This window comes from Nicotiana tomentosiformis, chromosome 2 (assembly GCF_000390325.3).
Source record: "Nicotiana tomentosiformis chromosome 2, ASM39032v3, whole genome shotgun sequence".
In the NCBI taxonomy this organism is placed as follows: domain Eukaryota; kingdom Viridiplantae; phylum Streptophyta; class Magnoliopsida; order Solanales; family Solanaceae; genus Nicotiana; species Nicotiana tomentosiformis.
Genome location: NC_090813.1, coordinates 113,113,309 through 113,127,532, shown reverse-complemented (window position 1 = coordinate 113,127,532; position 14,224 = coordinate 113,113,309). Strand labels below are relative to the sequence as shown.

The following is a 14,224-nucleotide window of genomic DNA, read 5'->3' as shown; positions in this document are numbered from 1 at the left end:
GAATCCCTGTACCACCTGCTCTGGTGTGCGGGAAGCGGGAGTCTGAGCACCTCCCTCGGCCTGAGAAGTGGTTGCTGCGGCCGAAACAAAGACTGCCTGAGAAAGAGTGGTACACGTGGTCAGAATCTGAGCTAAGGCCTCCTGAAGGCCTGGAATAACAATAGGCACAGGTGGTGCCTGAGCTGGTGCATCAACAACTGGAATCTGGTCCTGATCTGGGGCAGCTGGTGGATCTGCAGGTACTGCCTCAACTGTTGTTCGGGCTTCACCTATGTCCCTACCGCAGCATCTATTGCGCCCTCGGCCTCTCGCGGCCCTGACGGGTGGTACTGGTGGCTGTCCATCCTGCCCGGTAGTACGAGCCCTCACCATCTGTGAGAGAATGAAATAATGGATGTTTAGTTACTAGAATCAACAGATTCGCACGACAAGAATTCAAGAATGTGGAGTTTCTTAAGGGTTCTGTAGCCTCTCAAAGAAACGTACATACGTTTTCGTACCGATCCGCAACACTTTACTAAACCCACTCATGGCTTGTGAGACCTATGTAACCTAGGCTACGATACCAACTTGTCACGACCCAAAATCAACCGTCGTGACAGTGCCTATCATGGAACTAGGCCAACCTCAACTCAACAACCTAACACAAACAACAATAAGTTTGAAAACGTTAACGAAAGCATTTAACATTAAAGAAAAAATTGTTTGAAACATAAGAAAATCTCAAAGTGATACAATCCAGCCCAAAGCCAGGGTGTCACTGAGTACATGAGCATCTAGATCAGAAATACAGTCTACTACAGTGTCTAGAGATATAAACTAAAAGTATGACAAAGATAAAGAAGGAGATTCAAGGCCCGCGAATGCAGTGCAGCTACCTTGATAGCCTCTAAAACTCTAGGATCCTCAATCAGCAATCACTACTACGACCAGTATCGCCTGGATATGCACACGAGGTGCAGGGAGTAACGTGAGTACACCAACTCAGTAAGTAACAAGTCCAAACTTTGGACTGAAAGGTAGTGACGAACTCAACCTCAACAGGTATAACAGAAATAAATGTGCAGAAACGTAGGCATGCTTTCAAGTCAAATATACAGCTCAAATAGTAAAGGAAATACATATCTGAACAGTGTAAGGTATACAACTCAGCTATCTCTATATGCCAATGCACATACTGTATTCAACCACTCGGTACTGTATATAGACATCCGGCCCAGGGAAATCCATCCCGGAACATATACAACACTACCTATAAGTCACCAGTATCGAGGAAAAAGGGCAATCCAACCCTGTGGAAAAATCCATCTCCAGGTATCAAGTGCTTCGGACAAATCCATGTCCAAGGAAATCTGTCCCTCAATAATATAATCCGCGCTCACTGGGGGTGTGTTACAGACTCCGGAGGGGCTCCTGCAGCCCAAGCGCTATCATAATCATCTTACCACGGGCTCACAATGTCATGAAAACAACCCGGAACAATGATATGATGAATCAATAAATAACTGAGACTGAGATATGATATAAAAATGCATGATCATGACTGAGAATGAAATAGTAAATGACACTAGTGAGATGACAGCAAGAAACGACAACTAAGGGTCCAAACAATACCGGCACAAAACCTGACCATGATATCTAGCATGATTTATAGCTCAACTATTTTATCACATGATGAAAACATGGATTTCAACAGGATAGAGTCACTAAACGGTGCCATGGAATCACCCAGGTCACAATTCTCAAGGTGCACGCTCGCAGGCCCGTCACTTGGCATGTGCGTCACCTCAATGCAAATCACATAGCATATAATTTGGGGTCTCGAACCCTCAGAACCAAGTTTGAAAATGTTACTTACCTCAAACCAAGCGAAACTCCTACTCTGCGATGCCCTTGCCTCTCCAATCGACCTCCAAACGTCCCGAATCTAGCCACAAGCAATACGATACGATCAATATAGGCTAAAGGAACCAATTTCACAAGAAAAATACCAAATTATAGCCAAAAATCCGAAATCGACTCAAAAACGCCCCCCCGGGCCCACGTCTTGGAATTCAACAAAAATCACAAAACTCGAAAACCCATTCACTCATGAGTCTAGTCATACCAAATTTACCAAAATTCAACAACAAAATCCCCTTCAAAACCTCAGAATTCCATCTCAAGAACTCTTCAACTTTTTTCCCAATTCATTTCACCCCAAATCACAATTTAGATGATAAAAATCAAGATATAATCATGGAATTTAACCAAAACCAAGTGAGAAACACTTACCCTAATCAACTCCGCGAAAATCCCTTCCAGAATCGCCCAAATCCGTGATCTCTAGCTCAAAATATGAAAAATGATCTCAAACCCTCGATTTTTGAATTTAACACTGCCTACCTAGATTTCTTCTTCACGAACGCGACCATCCTCTCGCGTTCGCGTAGACCAACTCAAACTGCCTCTCCGCTTTACTCTTCGCGAACGCGACAACTGCTTCACGAACGCGATGCCTTACCAGCTCAACCCTTCGCGAACGTGACCCTCACCTCACGAACGCCTAGACCAAGGACCTGGGGTCCCCAACAGCCTTACTCCTCTTCGCGAACGCGACGCCACTCACGCGTTCGCGATGCAAATACTGTCCTACCCTTCGCGTTCGCGTCCTCACCTTCGCGAATGCGTAGAATATAAATTCACCATCTTAGAAACACTCTTCGCGAACGCGTAAGAGGAAACCAGAACCAAAATACAGCAGTAGATCAGCTATCTCACCAAGGCCAAAAATAATCCGTTAACCACCCGAAACTCACCCGAGGCCCTCAGGACCTCAACCAAACATACCAACGCGTCCCATAACATCATACGAACTTAGTCGAGCCTTCAAATCACCTTCAACAACACCAAAAATCTGAATTACACACGGATTCAAGCCTAATGAACTTAGAAATTTCTGAATTTCACAAACAACGCCGAAACCTACCAAACCACGTCCGAATGACCTCAAATTTTGCACACAAGTCAGAAATGACGAACCTACCCCAACTTCTAGAAATTCAATCTGACCCCGATATCAAAATTTCCACTGCCGGCCAAAATCGCCCAAATTCTAACTTTCGCCAATTCAAGCCTAATTCTACCACGGACCTCTAAATCACATTTCGGACGCGCTTCTATGTCCGAAATCACCTAACAGAGCTAACAGAATCATCAAAATTCAAATCCGAGGTCGTTTACACATAAGTCAACTTCCGGTCAACTTTTCCAACTTAAGCTTTCAATTAAGAGACTATGTGTCTCAATTTACTCCGAACTTGAACCAACTAACTCGGTATAATATAATATAGCTTAAGAACACAAAAAGAAGCAGAAAATGGGGAAACGGGGCTATAACTCTCGAAACGACCGGCCGGGTCGTTACATCGACGAAGGATAAGAATTATTATCAACGAAAAAAAACAATGCAGAATATAATCGTGTATTAACATTCTCTATATAATTGTTAGAACAAATAATTATGTGTAGTGCGATGATAAATTATTACTTAATATTACACACAAGAACTTTAGACATGTAAGTATATTTTCAAAGAATAAATAAGTTGAAGTACCCTCATTAATAGGTACTAGTATATTTTGTTCTATTTAGAAGACGTTTCAAGAAGTTAAGTAGGCATAAAACTAGATGATATCAATTCTGCCAAGTTTCAACATTGAATACGATTCACCTAATAGTTAAGTCATTAATTAGTTTGTACACTTAGGTGATAAATTCATTGAAGATACGATTAAACTTTTTGAAATTTTTGCAAGAATTCCTTCTAAATGCCTATTCTGCCATAACATTTGGATGTGAGATTAATTAGTCTAATTATAGTAATTCAATTTAATTCTTATCTATTTATGTGTAGGTTTAAACTTCTTCATAGATTATATAATAAAATAACAATTTAACTGAAGTTTATTGTTTTCATACCAAGGCAATTATTATAATCATATTCAAAACAAGTTATGCATATGGTAATTAAATTGTAGGTTAAAGAAGATCCTAGTAGAAACGTTATAAATATAAGAATGTATACCTGAATCGGAAAAGAAATTAACTACCTCTTTTTGGAAGAAGATAAAATTCGAATAAAGCAGATAACCTCAGTTGGTTGGAACTTCGTGTTGATAACGTATTAAGAAATGAGAGCAAACTAGAACAATATAGTAATGGAGATAAAAATATATAGGAGGGAGAATGGTTTTGTTATTTCTCTTCTTGGGGTGTTTTTAATAGGGTCAAAGGTTCTTATTTATAAAGGTACAAATACATTCAAACGTTATAAGTTAATGTACTTCTTAATTGAGTACATGAATACAAAGTACGTTAAATGGACAGACAAATGCATTCATCTCAATCATGTGCATTCATCTCATAACAAAATGGTGTTTGTTTTTGTTCAAAGTTACGGTGTTACACTACTAGAAATTCGGCAAAGACCGACCACGGTCGACCGACCAATTTTGGTCGGTTTTTCAAAATATTTTATTTTTTAATTTATTTTTATGAAACCGACCAACTTTGGTCGATTTTCTTTAGCGCAAAAATGCGGGAAACTACTTTTGAGTCCCGCGAAATTTATTTTTCAAGAAACCGACCAACTTTGGTCGGTTTTTCATTTAAAATAAATTAAAATTAATATTAAAAAAACCGACCGAATTCGGTCGGTAATTTTATTTTTTAATAAAACCGACCAACTTTGGTCGGCTATTTTCGTGCGAAAATACAATTAAAGAGTATAAATGAAATAAAATGCAGTCTTAAAACAAAATACACCAATGGTCCAGTAGTAGAATAGTATCCTGCGACAGTACAGACCCCGGTTCGATTCCCAGATAGTGTATTTTTTAATTACATAATTAAAATACCGACCAACTTTGGTCGGTTTTTTCGGTAATTTTTTTGTTTTTTGAATTTAATTGACTGATCCGACCAACTTTGATCGGTATGCCCTTCCAACCTTCAAAATACCGACCACACGTTAATGGTCGCATTTTAGACGGTTATTGGCCATTACCGACAAACTTTGGTCGGTTTTTTTTGACGGCCTTTCCCGAATTTCTAATAGTGTTACTCAGTTGACTTGTTAGCTATGTGTCTATGTCAAGAAAAATATTAAAACAAACATAGAGTCTTTCATAATTGATTTCCTATCGAGTTTATTTCTTTAAAAATCAATGAAAATATGGTAGTATAGGTGCTTGATACATGTATTAAATAAATGCGTCACTTGATTCATGTGCATGCTCCAAATCCTCCGGTAATTAACTCTTAAATCTTAATCATATTGATTAACAATCAAAATAGCGATTCCTAAGCTATGGTTTCCATGTGGGGAGCGTGGTAGTACTAAGTATTTCCACATGAAACATGACTGTGATATCCTGTGTCCACACTCTCCATACATATTCCAATTTCTTTTGTTTCAAACAATTGCATCTTCTTCCTTTCTCTTTTTCTTTCTTCCTGCCTATATACTCTTAAATTTTACGTTAATTTTATCCTTACCCCATAAGTTGCATAACAATGAGCAGTTTCTGCTATCTTACTTGTCAGTTGTCACGTTGAGCATCAACTGAAAAGCCCTTCGACCAAACAAAATCTATCAATTAATTAGGATGGAGATCAGAGAGTATGTATTAGTAGCTACGCATCTAATTAAATTCTAAATAAAATAACTTATAAAATCTTCAAGTGTGAATAAAATCAATGTCTCTGTCGGCATGCATTTTCCAATTAATTAGTTAATTAGCAATGTTTAGTGACACCGTCCATCATTTACCTCTTTAAAAACCATCTTGCATATCTTTTACAAAACAATCTTTAATAGGAATTCGTATGCACTTTTGGATATTCAAACCATTCAATCTCAAACCATGCAATCGTTACCTTTCTCCCTCTTTTTCTGATCAATGTATCAAATAGAATTGATGCATCTATGTAACATACTGAAATAATACCTCTAATAACCGGAGGCGGATGTAGCTTGGTGGCTGCGGGTTCCACTGAACCCATAACTTTCGACGCGGAGTAAAAATTTGTATGTAAAAATTCATTAAAATTTAAAAAAAAATAGTAAATATGAACCTATAATTTTAAAAATATAATAGGTTCAATGCTAAATTTTTTAAATTTGAACCTATAAGATTTAAATCATGGATAGGGCTCCGCTAATAACTACATCAAAAGCCTTCACCTAGGGCCTACCCAAGTATGCACAACAAGTTATCCACTGTGAAGAAGAGATTAGCAGATAATTATGCAATGACCAATGCAACAGTTATAAAGCTGTCGGTTGTCATATGCTTCCAATAAAATATGAATGTCGGTTGTATATCCCCGGGGGTGAGTTGATTAGCTATTGACTAGACATTTCATCCATTCATATTTCCATAAATCCCTCACTCAACCCCTAACTATCCCAAACAATAGAATTCCAAAGTCTGTCTTTTATATTCCCTCGGTTCATTTTTAATTGTGAGTTATTCTAAAAATAGATTTTCATTTTTACTTATTACTTTTAGTATATTAAGAGAAGACAATTTTTTTTTTTCTGTTATACTTACAACATTAATTACTCATTTCAAATCATTTTCTCAAAACCATTAAAAATATACATCAATTAATATGGGTAACATAGTAAATTATATATTTTATTTATTACTTCTTAAGAGGTGTACAAAGTTAATAGTGGACAAGTAAAAGTGAACGGAAATAATAAATAAAGTTTTCAAGTGTGAACTTATGTCCAACTAGCAAATTAATCCCAATAGCCTCCGCGTCAAAAGAAAAATGCTGACTATTTCTATCCACCTTTTAGTAGGAGATAATCTTCTTATCCGAACTGGCCAAATGTTATAAAACTTATCCTCTTTTAGTGTTGGGATTGGTGAATTACATTTCGCAAAGCACTGAATTCGGAAGAAACAGTAAAAAGAGTATAAGAATCCACTGAATCCATAAAGAGTGCAACGCCTGCAATTTGCATTGAAATGGACCAAAAATATTACGTACTAGTAGTAGTAAGAAGAGTAACAAGACAGCATTTGCAACTAGTGGTTGCTAATTATTGTGAGAAACCAAATTGTAAGGGTAAAAAATATACTGTGACTTTTGGACTTACCTATTAGCCCCAATGCGTGTGCTATAATATTGAAATGATCATTCAATTCACAAGCTAACGATTTTGTTCCTGATTTGATTGAGACCTCTTTTGTTCTTTTACATTTTGTTGATTGGGATGTTCAAAATGTGGTTCATAAAATGGGGAATGCTTACTGCTGAAATAAATAACTAGTGGTAGAGTAGTCATTTAGGATATTTCCTATACGAAGAAAATCTTTCTTTCTTTTTTGTTTAAAAGAGAGAAACGTTCAATTCACCTCAACAATAACGTTTCTTAAATTTTTTGCACAAGGGAACTGTGAAATTGATGTACTTTATTCTACCAACAATATAAACTCAAATTCCTTTGAGATTTTGATCTGAAAGATCTAGTGTCACTATCATTATATAATTTATTTATTAAAAAATCAAGGCATGATTGAATGCACGGTTCTAAAAGTACTAATACACCGTGTTCAACACCGATATTAGGTAGAAATATCTTTTGCACGATCACGTGCTCTTTTTATTTTAATAGTATAACAAAAAATTCAATAGGCACATGTCTACCTTACTACTTGTGTGAACATTAATTTCATTCAGTAAAGCCATCAAATACGAAACTTGAAAAGAAAAAGAAAAACTAAATCCCCACACTCTATATATAGAAGTCAGCTGCGTAAAACAGAGCTCATTGTGAGTTGCTCTTTTCTTCCTTTCTCCAACAGAAACCCAAAATTAATCAAATTTTAGCTAAAACAAAATCCATTAAACACAGCCATGGATTGGATTCGAGGTGAAGCAGTAGGTCATGGAAGCTTCGGCAAAGTCAGTTTTGCAATACCGAGATGCCAAAGCTCTCTATTTTGTCCATCAATGGTGGTTAAGTCTTCTTCCGCTTCCTGTTCAGCTACTCTAATGAACGAGAAGTTAATCTTGGACGAGCTTAAAGGTTGTCCACAAATAATCAATTGCCTTGGGGACAGCTATACCTACGAAAATGGCGAGAAGTTGTACAATGTCTTATTGGAGTATGCTTCTGGTGGTGATTTTTCGAATAAGCTCAAGAATTCCGGTGATCATATATTGCCAGAATTTGAAGTCAGGAAATACACAAAGTCCTTACTGAAAGGGCTACACTTTATCCACAAGAGTGGTTATGTTCACTGCGATATTAAACTTCAGAACATTCTTTTAGGCCAAGATGGTCAAGTCAAAATTGCTGATTTTGGACTGGCAAAGAGAACTAAATCCAGAAAAGATGATAAATTGCGATGTGAATTGAGGGGTACTCCATTATACATGTCACCGGAAATGGTTACTGGTGGCGAACAGGAGAGTCCCGCCGATATCTGGGCACTTGGATGTGTTCTGGTGGAAATGGCAACAGGTAATCCAGCGTGGAAATGCTCAGATATGACCAGATTATTGATGAAAATTGGAGTTGGTGATCAATTGCCCGAAATTCCTGAGAAATTGTCTGAAGAAGGAAAAGATTTTCTAGAGAAGTGCTTTGTGAAGGACCCGAGAAAGAGATGGACGGCTGAGATGCTTCTAAACCATCCTTTTGTAGCTGGTCAAAATTATGATGATGACACTGTTACATTGAAGGACCAAACATGCGAGAGTGGGACTCCTTCGACGTCTCCTAGGTGTCCATTTGATTTTCCAGATTGGGTATCTAATGAGTCTGGTAAATCCTCAGTAGCATGTTCTATTAGATCTCTGCCCTCGCCAGCGATTCAAGAATTGCTGAATTTAAACGGCGGGTCATGGTCCACAACGCCGGCGGAGAGGTTGAGAGTATTAGTTGGTGAACGCAGACCTGAATCTGAATGGTCTACAGCTGATGGCTGGGTCAGTGTTAGGTGATGTCAATCATTTATTTTGGGTGATAGATGAACCTAAGATAGATTCAGATTTCCTAGATTTCTGAAGATTTTATGCTAGCTGCTCCGATTCTTTTATTTCTTTCACTTCAGTGATTAGGCTAGGCCAGTTATTTCGATTCTTGTTGTACAGAGAAGACAGATTAATCGTACATACAAATGATGAAGTTAGGACATTCCTTTAAATTTTATTACAATTGTTTGGGACTCACCAAGTGTACAGTTAATTAAAGTATTTTGTTTCTTTCTTATTCCTCCACCTGCTGTCCAGATTTTGATGATTATGGGTGTCACTTTTTTTTAATGTAAATCTATCACTAGCGAACGAGATCGAATTAGGGTGTATATTCTATCGGTTCAATCCGTTTTGTATTAGTTCGATTTGGTTTAGTCCGATCTATTTTGAAATAATTTAATTCAGTTTATCAAAATTTTAAAGCATAAATAAATATACGTGATTTCCAAAATAGAATAAGTTTTGTCCAATTCGATTAGTTCTCTCCGTTCAAATTCTATTTAATGTGATTAAAAAAACATAAAATAAAAATTAAATTTAAGTTCGCAAATATACCTATTCAATTTACATATAGCTAGATAAATATTACATTTATTGATGCCATCACTTAAAAAAATTTGAGAATCAAGAAAAATATAATATTAGATGGATAAAATAAAAAAAATAATTAAAATCACATTCAAATAAAATTTGAAGATCTAGAATGAGAAAAAGGAGGCAAATATATAATTGTAAATAAATAAATAATAATAATAATAATAATAATGAGGTTGTACAAAGAGAGGAAATATAAAACTAAAAAAATAGAAGGAATTAGAAGAGGAGCAAACTAGGACCACAAGGGACAAATACACCAGCTTGAGAAGACAACGAGATTCGATCCTAAGTCCTGCGTGTGAGAATTTGGCGGTTCAATTGTGGCACCCACAGTCATTTCGTGACTTCCGAGTGCCACCCTTTTCCTATATATGTTTTTTTGAGTAAAATATCAGTATATAAAGAAAAATTTACTTGAGTCTGGGTGCCGTACCACCCCTAATCCGCTACGTAGATACGCCCTGCCACCCAGAACAATGTCATTACCTTTTTAATCCAAATATTAGTAACTTTTATCAGTTCCTTGTACTTTGAACTCATTATCCGTTTTGGAAGAGGGGGAGTATTACTGAAGTAACTAAATGGAGAAAGTCGAAGGAAGAAGGTTTGCGCTTTGTAATTTGTAGGTTAAAAAAAGCTATATTAGAAGAATAAAATGGAGGATGGCACAGTAAAAAAAAAAAAGAAGATAAGAACTAAAATTTGTTTGGCCCTGAATAGTGAATATTTCGGGCGGAGATAGTGCAGGTTCATGCTCCTTAATTAAGGGATAAAACAATCCCCTAATCCTAGTACTGCGTCAAACATGCTGTCTTAATAGCCTGTTTGCCGAGCTAAAAAATATTTTTTTTTCTTTCTTTTTTTCTTTAGAAGTGTTTGGTAAAGAGGAAAAAAATATTTTTGAAAAGTAAAATTAGTTTTGGAAAAACAGAAAAAAGTAACTTCTTCCTCTTATAAGCACTTTTATGAAAAGTACTTTTGAGAAAAATAAAATTAGAAATACTTTTTAAAAGTTTGGTCAAACACTAATTGCTACTTAGAAGTTCTTTTCAAATTAATTAGTCAAATACAAACTGCTTTTTACCAAAAAATACTTTTTAAAAAAAACAATTTTAAAAAAAAGTATTTTTCAAAATAAATTGATTTTTTTCAGCTTGCCAAACATGGTGTAAGACAAGAGGGTTTAGTATCCGCTGGTTTTGTCGCACGTGTTTGTTGAAATAGTTTTTGACTGTGTACGAGGTCGGCTATATATTGTGGGAAGTTAGCGGCTGTGCTCAATTTTGAAGTTTCCGTAGATTTGTTATTACTTGCTAGAGAAAGGGAACCAGGGGTTTCCATGAAACTTCCTATCAGTTTACTTTGTGGTTTAGATTTTTAATATGTGTCGTCCCTACCCCTCAACAAGTGTTCATGTGATATGTGAGGAAGGTATGCAGCTTAGTCAATATTGAATCAAATACAAAGAATCAGGAGATATGCATGAATCCTAACTCTTCAAATAATATTTACCTGTTCTCACTTTTAATCAGACTACTGAATTGACCGACTCTTTCAGTTATCAATGATAATGCTATGTGATTAAGATAAGGTACAGTTCATATGAGTCAACTTAAAATATTGATTTCCTAATATTCTAAACCAAAATTTCACTTAAGATATTCATGAAAAGTTTTTTAAACAATTATAGTTGAAAAATTAATTCATTTTATAAATTGTATTAGTGTCAAATAAAATAGATGAATAAATTGTAACTTTCAACTAAGACGGGTACGGTCGAGCCATTTTGTTTAAACATTGTATTTTGTTTTAAGAAACTTATTAAATATGTATATATGAACATTAAATTTAAAATTCATTTATTAACACTTGAAATCGTCGTTGGGCTCGCACTTCTAGCAATCTAAAGGTTTGGCTACTTCTGGGGTTTGGTGGCCACTGAGTTTCTTCGCACATGTTTTATTTGGTATGGATTTTGACTGTGCGTGCGGTCCCATCTTTGCTACTTGGAAAGTTCATGGCCGTGTGCAATTTTGGAGCTACTATATATGGCTCTGTCGCTAGGAGAAAAGGAACCAAAATTCAAGAGTTTCGACGCATCTTCCATTCAATTTACTTGTGACATTTGGTCTTTAATTTATCCTCCCCCTCTACCCAACCCCAGGTGTGCCTATACAATTTTAACACGTGATATACTGGGGGAAGCATGGAATTTTGTCAATATTAAATCAAACACATGGATATATGCATGAATCTGTGAAGTATTGACTAGTATTAACCTGCAAAGTGCAAATTACCAACCTTTACAAGACATGGGAATTTTGTCCAGAACTGGATTTTTGGGGTAGTCAGTAGAGTACTTCGATTGTGAAAAGCTATATGCTCAATTAGTTGCACTGTAGCCCTCAATAAGCATGTAAATAATTGACGAGTGATGAGGTCTAAGATTAGTTTCAATTTGAAGTACTATTTTGCATGGTCACAGCAGCCGATATCATCACATGTTTTTATTAAGACAATTTATTAATCTGATGTTTATTTGTCTAATATATGGTTATTGTATGATTTGAAACTAGATTAGATTTACGACTACCATCTTTCGCTACTTTGCAAGTGTATTAATTATTCTCCTCTGCATTTGCTCGGTTGAAAGACTGGTTGGTATGTATCTTGAAGTTGCATTTGGAATTAAGTTTTAAATCTTCAACTTCTACACGTAAATCTTAATTTCACAAACTATTTGTCCAAAAGAATTATAAATATTCAAATATAACTGTACTTCCATAAATTCTTTTCATCCATTCATAATTCCCAAGGAGTGAAATCCACAAATTTCATAAGTATAAAAAGTTTGTCCCTACCAAAATCATATAATCATATCATACTATATTATAATTCGGAAGACAAAAGTTAAAAGTTAAAAGTTAAAAGACTAAAATAATCATAAAAGATTATATGACTATTTTGCCCTTCAGGCAAGCATTATTTCAAGAACATTTGGGTGCAAAGATATAATAAAAACATCTACAAAGAATACAAAAAACAAAATAATAAAAAAAATGAACATAGCAAAAAAGAAACGTAAACTCAGAGAAAGAGAAATGAGAGAGCCATTCACACATGGCCATAAATATGAAACCTGTTCAAATGACTATGTTTCAACAATGCATTAGTAAGGCCTTTGGCTTTCCTAAGAAAAATGTGTCAAAGCTCAAGACTAAAACCGTTGAAGTCACTTTTTGTTTGCTTGATCAAATAGATATGTAATGAACGGACTTTAAAATTCATTACTACATCATGAAGTCTTCATGCATGCCTTTTCACATTTCATTATCAACCTCCTTTATTGTAATGGATGTACACCTTTTTCTAATTTAAAGAGCTATCCTTTGTTGTGTTCCAATTTCCACCATTTTCCTCATTGTCTTTAGGCTTTCATTCTATTAGAAAGTTTACCTTTTCCAATTCCAGATTTTCTCACAATCGGGATACAAGGTCAATGGAATAAATGATGGTAAATGTTATATCGGAACTTTTCAGAAAAAGCAGTAAAGGAATAACATTGAAGTTGCAGTTTTAACATGTAAATGCCTTTTTTTTTCTTTTTTACTTTCATATGAGTATTCACCAAATTGTATTGTTTATGCAAGTTTTGGTTAAGTAACACTCCCTATACTTTTTTTTATATGAAATAGTGCCTTTTTATTTTTATTTTCAATAATCACCAATCGGCAAATCGATGTATATTATCCAGAAGTCATTTGGTAAACTTTTGGTTTGAGCCTTTGAGGCAATTCAACAACATTCTGAATGAATGTACATTGTTTAGAAGGCCACAAAGCCACATTCTCCAGTACCTAAATAGAAATATTTGCATCATATCAACCACTAATAGTTGGCAAATTCAGTATACAATCGAGCCATGCATATATCTAACTTAGAAGATTAACCAGTAATATAGAAAAGAATAAATTTAATAAAAAGAAAACTCTCATATTTATAAAATGAAATCTAAAATTTGAGCAGAAACTGATACAAAAGAAAGACCAAATTGTCAGTTCATCTATGTTGCGTTGAGTTTTATCATCACCACATTATAACAGTGTAAATACAATTACACATAATGGTAAATCAAAAAATGAATTAAAACCAACTATGAAAATATAATACTGAATTTGTTGGCCGTGTATGTAATGATCCGACCGATCGTTTTGAAAATTAGTGCCCTGTTCGGAGTCTTAAGGTTTCGAGAAGCTCTGTAATGTGTATTATGACTTGCGTGTGTGGTCGAGATTGGTTTTCAGATGATTCGGGATTTAATTGAAAGAAAAATTCTTATTTTTGAGAAGAGAGTTGACCGAAATTTGACTTTTATGTAGACGACTCTGAAATGGTATTTCGATGATTTCAATAGCTCCGTATGGTGATATTGGCGTGCGCCCGAATTTGGATTTGGAGGTCCGTAGGATAATTTGATACATTTTGGCGAAAGTTGAAAAAGTTGAAGTTTTGGATGGTTAAGAGGTTTGATTGGGAGTTGACTTTGTTGATATTGGGCTCGGATTGCGATTCCGTGAGTTGGCTTAGC

At 35.5% G+C, this 14,224-nt stretch overlaps 1 protein-coding gene across 1 annotated transcript; it reads left to right on the top strand.

Annotated features, from left to right (window-relative positions):
• Positions 1-7,822: 7,822 nt before the first annotated feature.
• Positions 7,823-9,234, top strand: LOC104119145 (mitogen-activated protein kinase kinase kinase 20-like). Its single transcript, XM_009630567.4, has one exon. It carries the CDS (start codon positions 7,915-7,917, stop codon positions 9,004-9,006), a length of 1,092 nt encoding a protein of 363 aa, XP_009628862.1. The 5' UTR covers positions 7,823-7,914; the 3' UTR covers positions 9,007-9,234.
• Positions 9,235-14,224: the final 4,990 nt, after the last annotated feature.

Coding starts and splice junctions, on each gene's coding strand:
- LOC104119145 (XM_009630567.4), top strand. CDS start 7,915: ATGGATTGGATTCGAGGTGAAGCAGTAGGTCATGGAAGCTTCGGCAAA.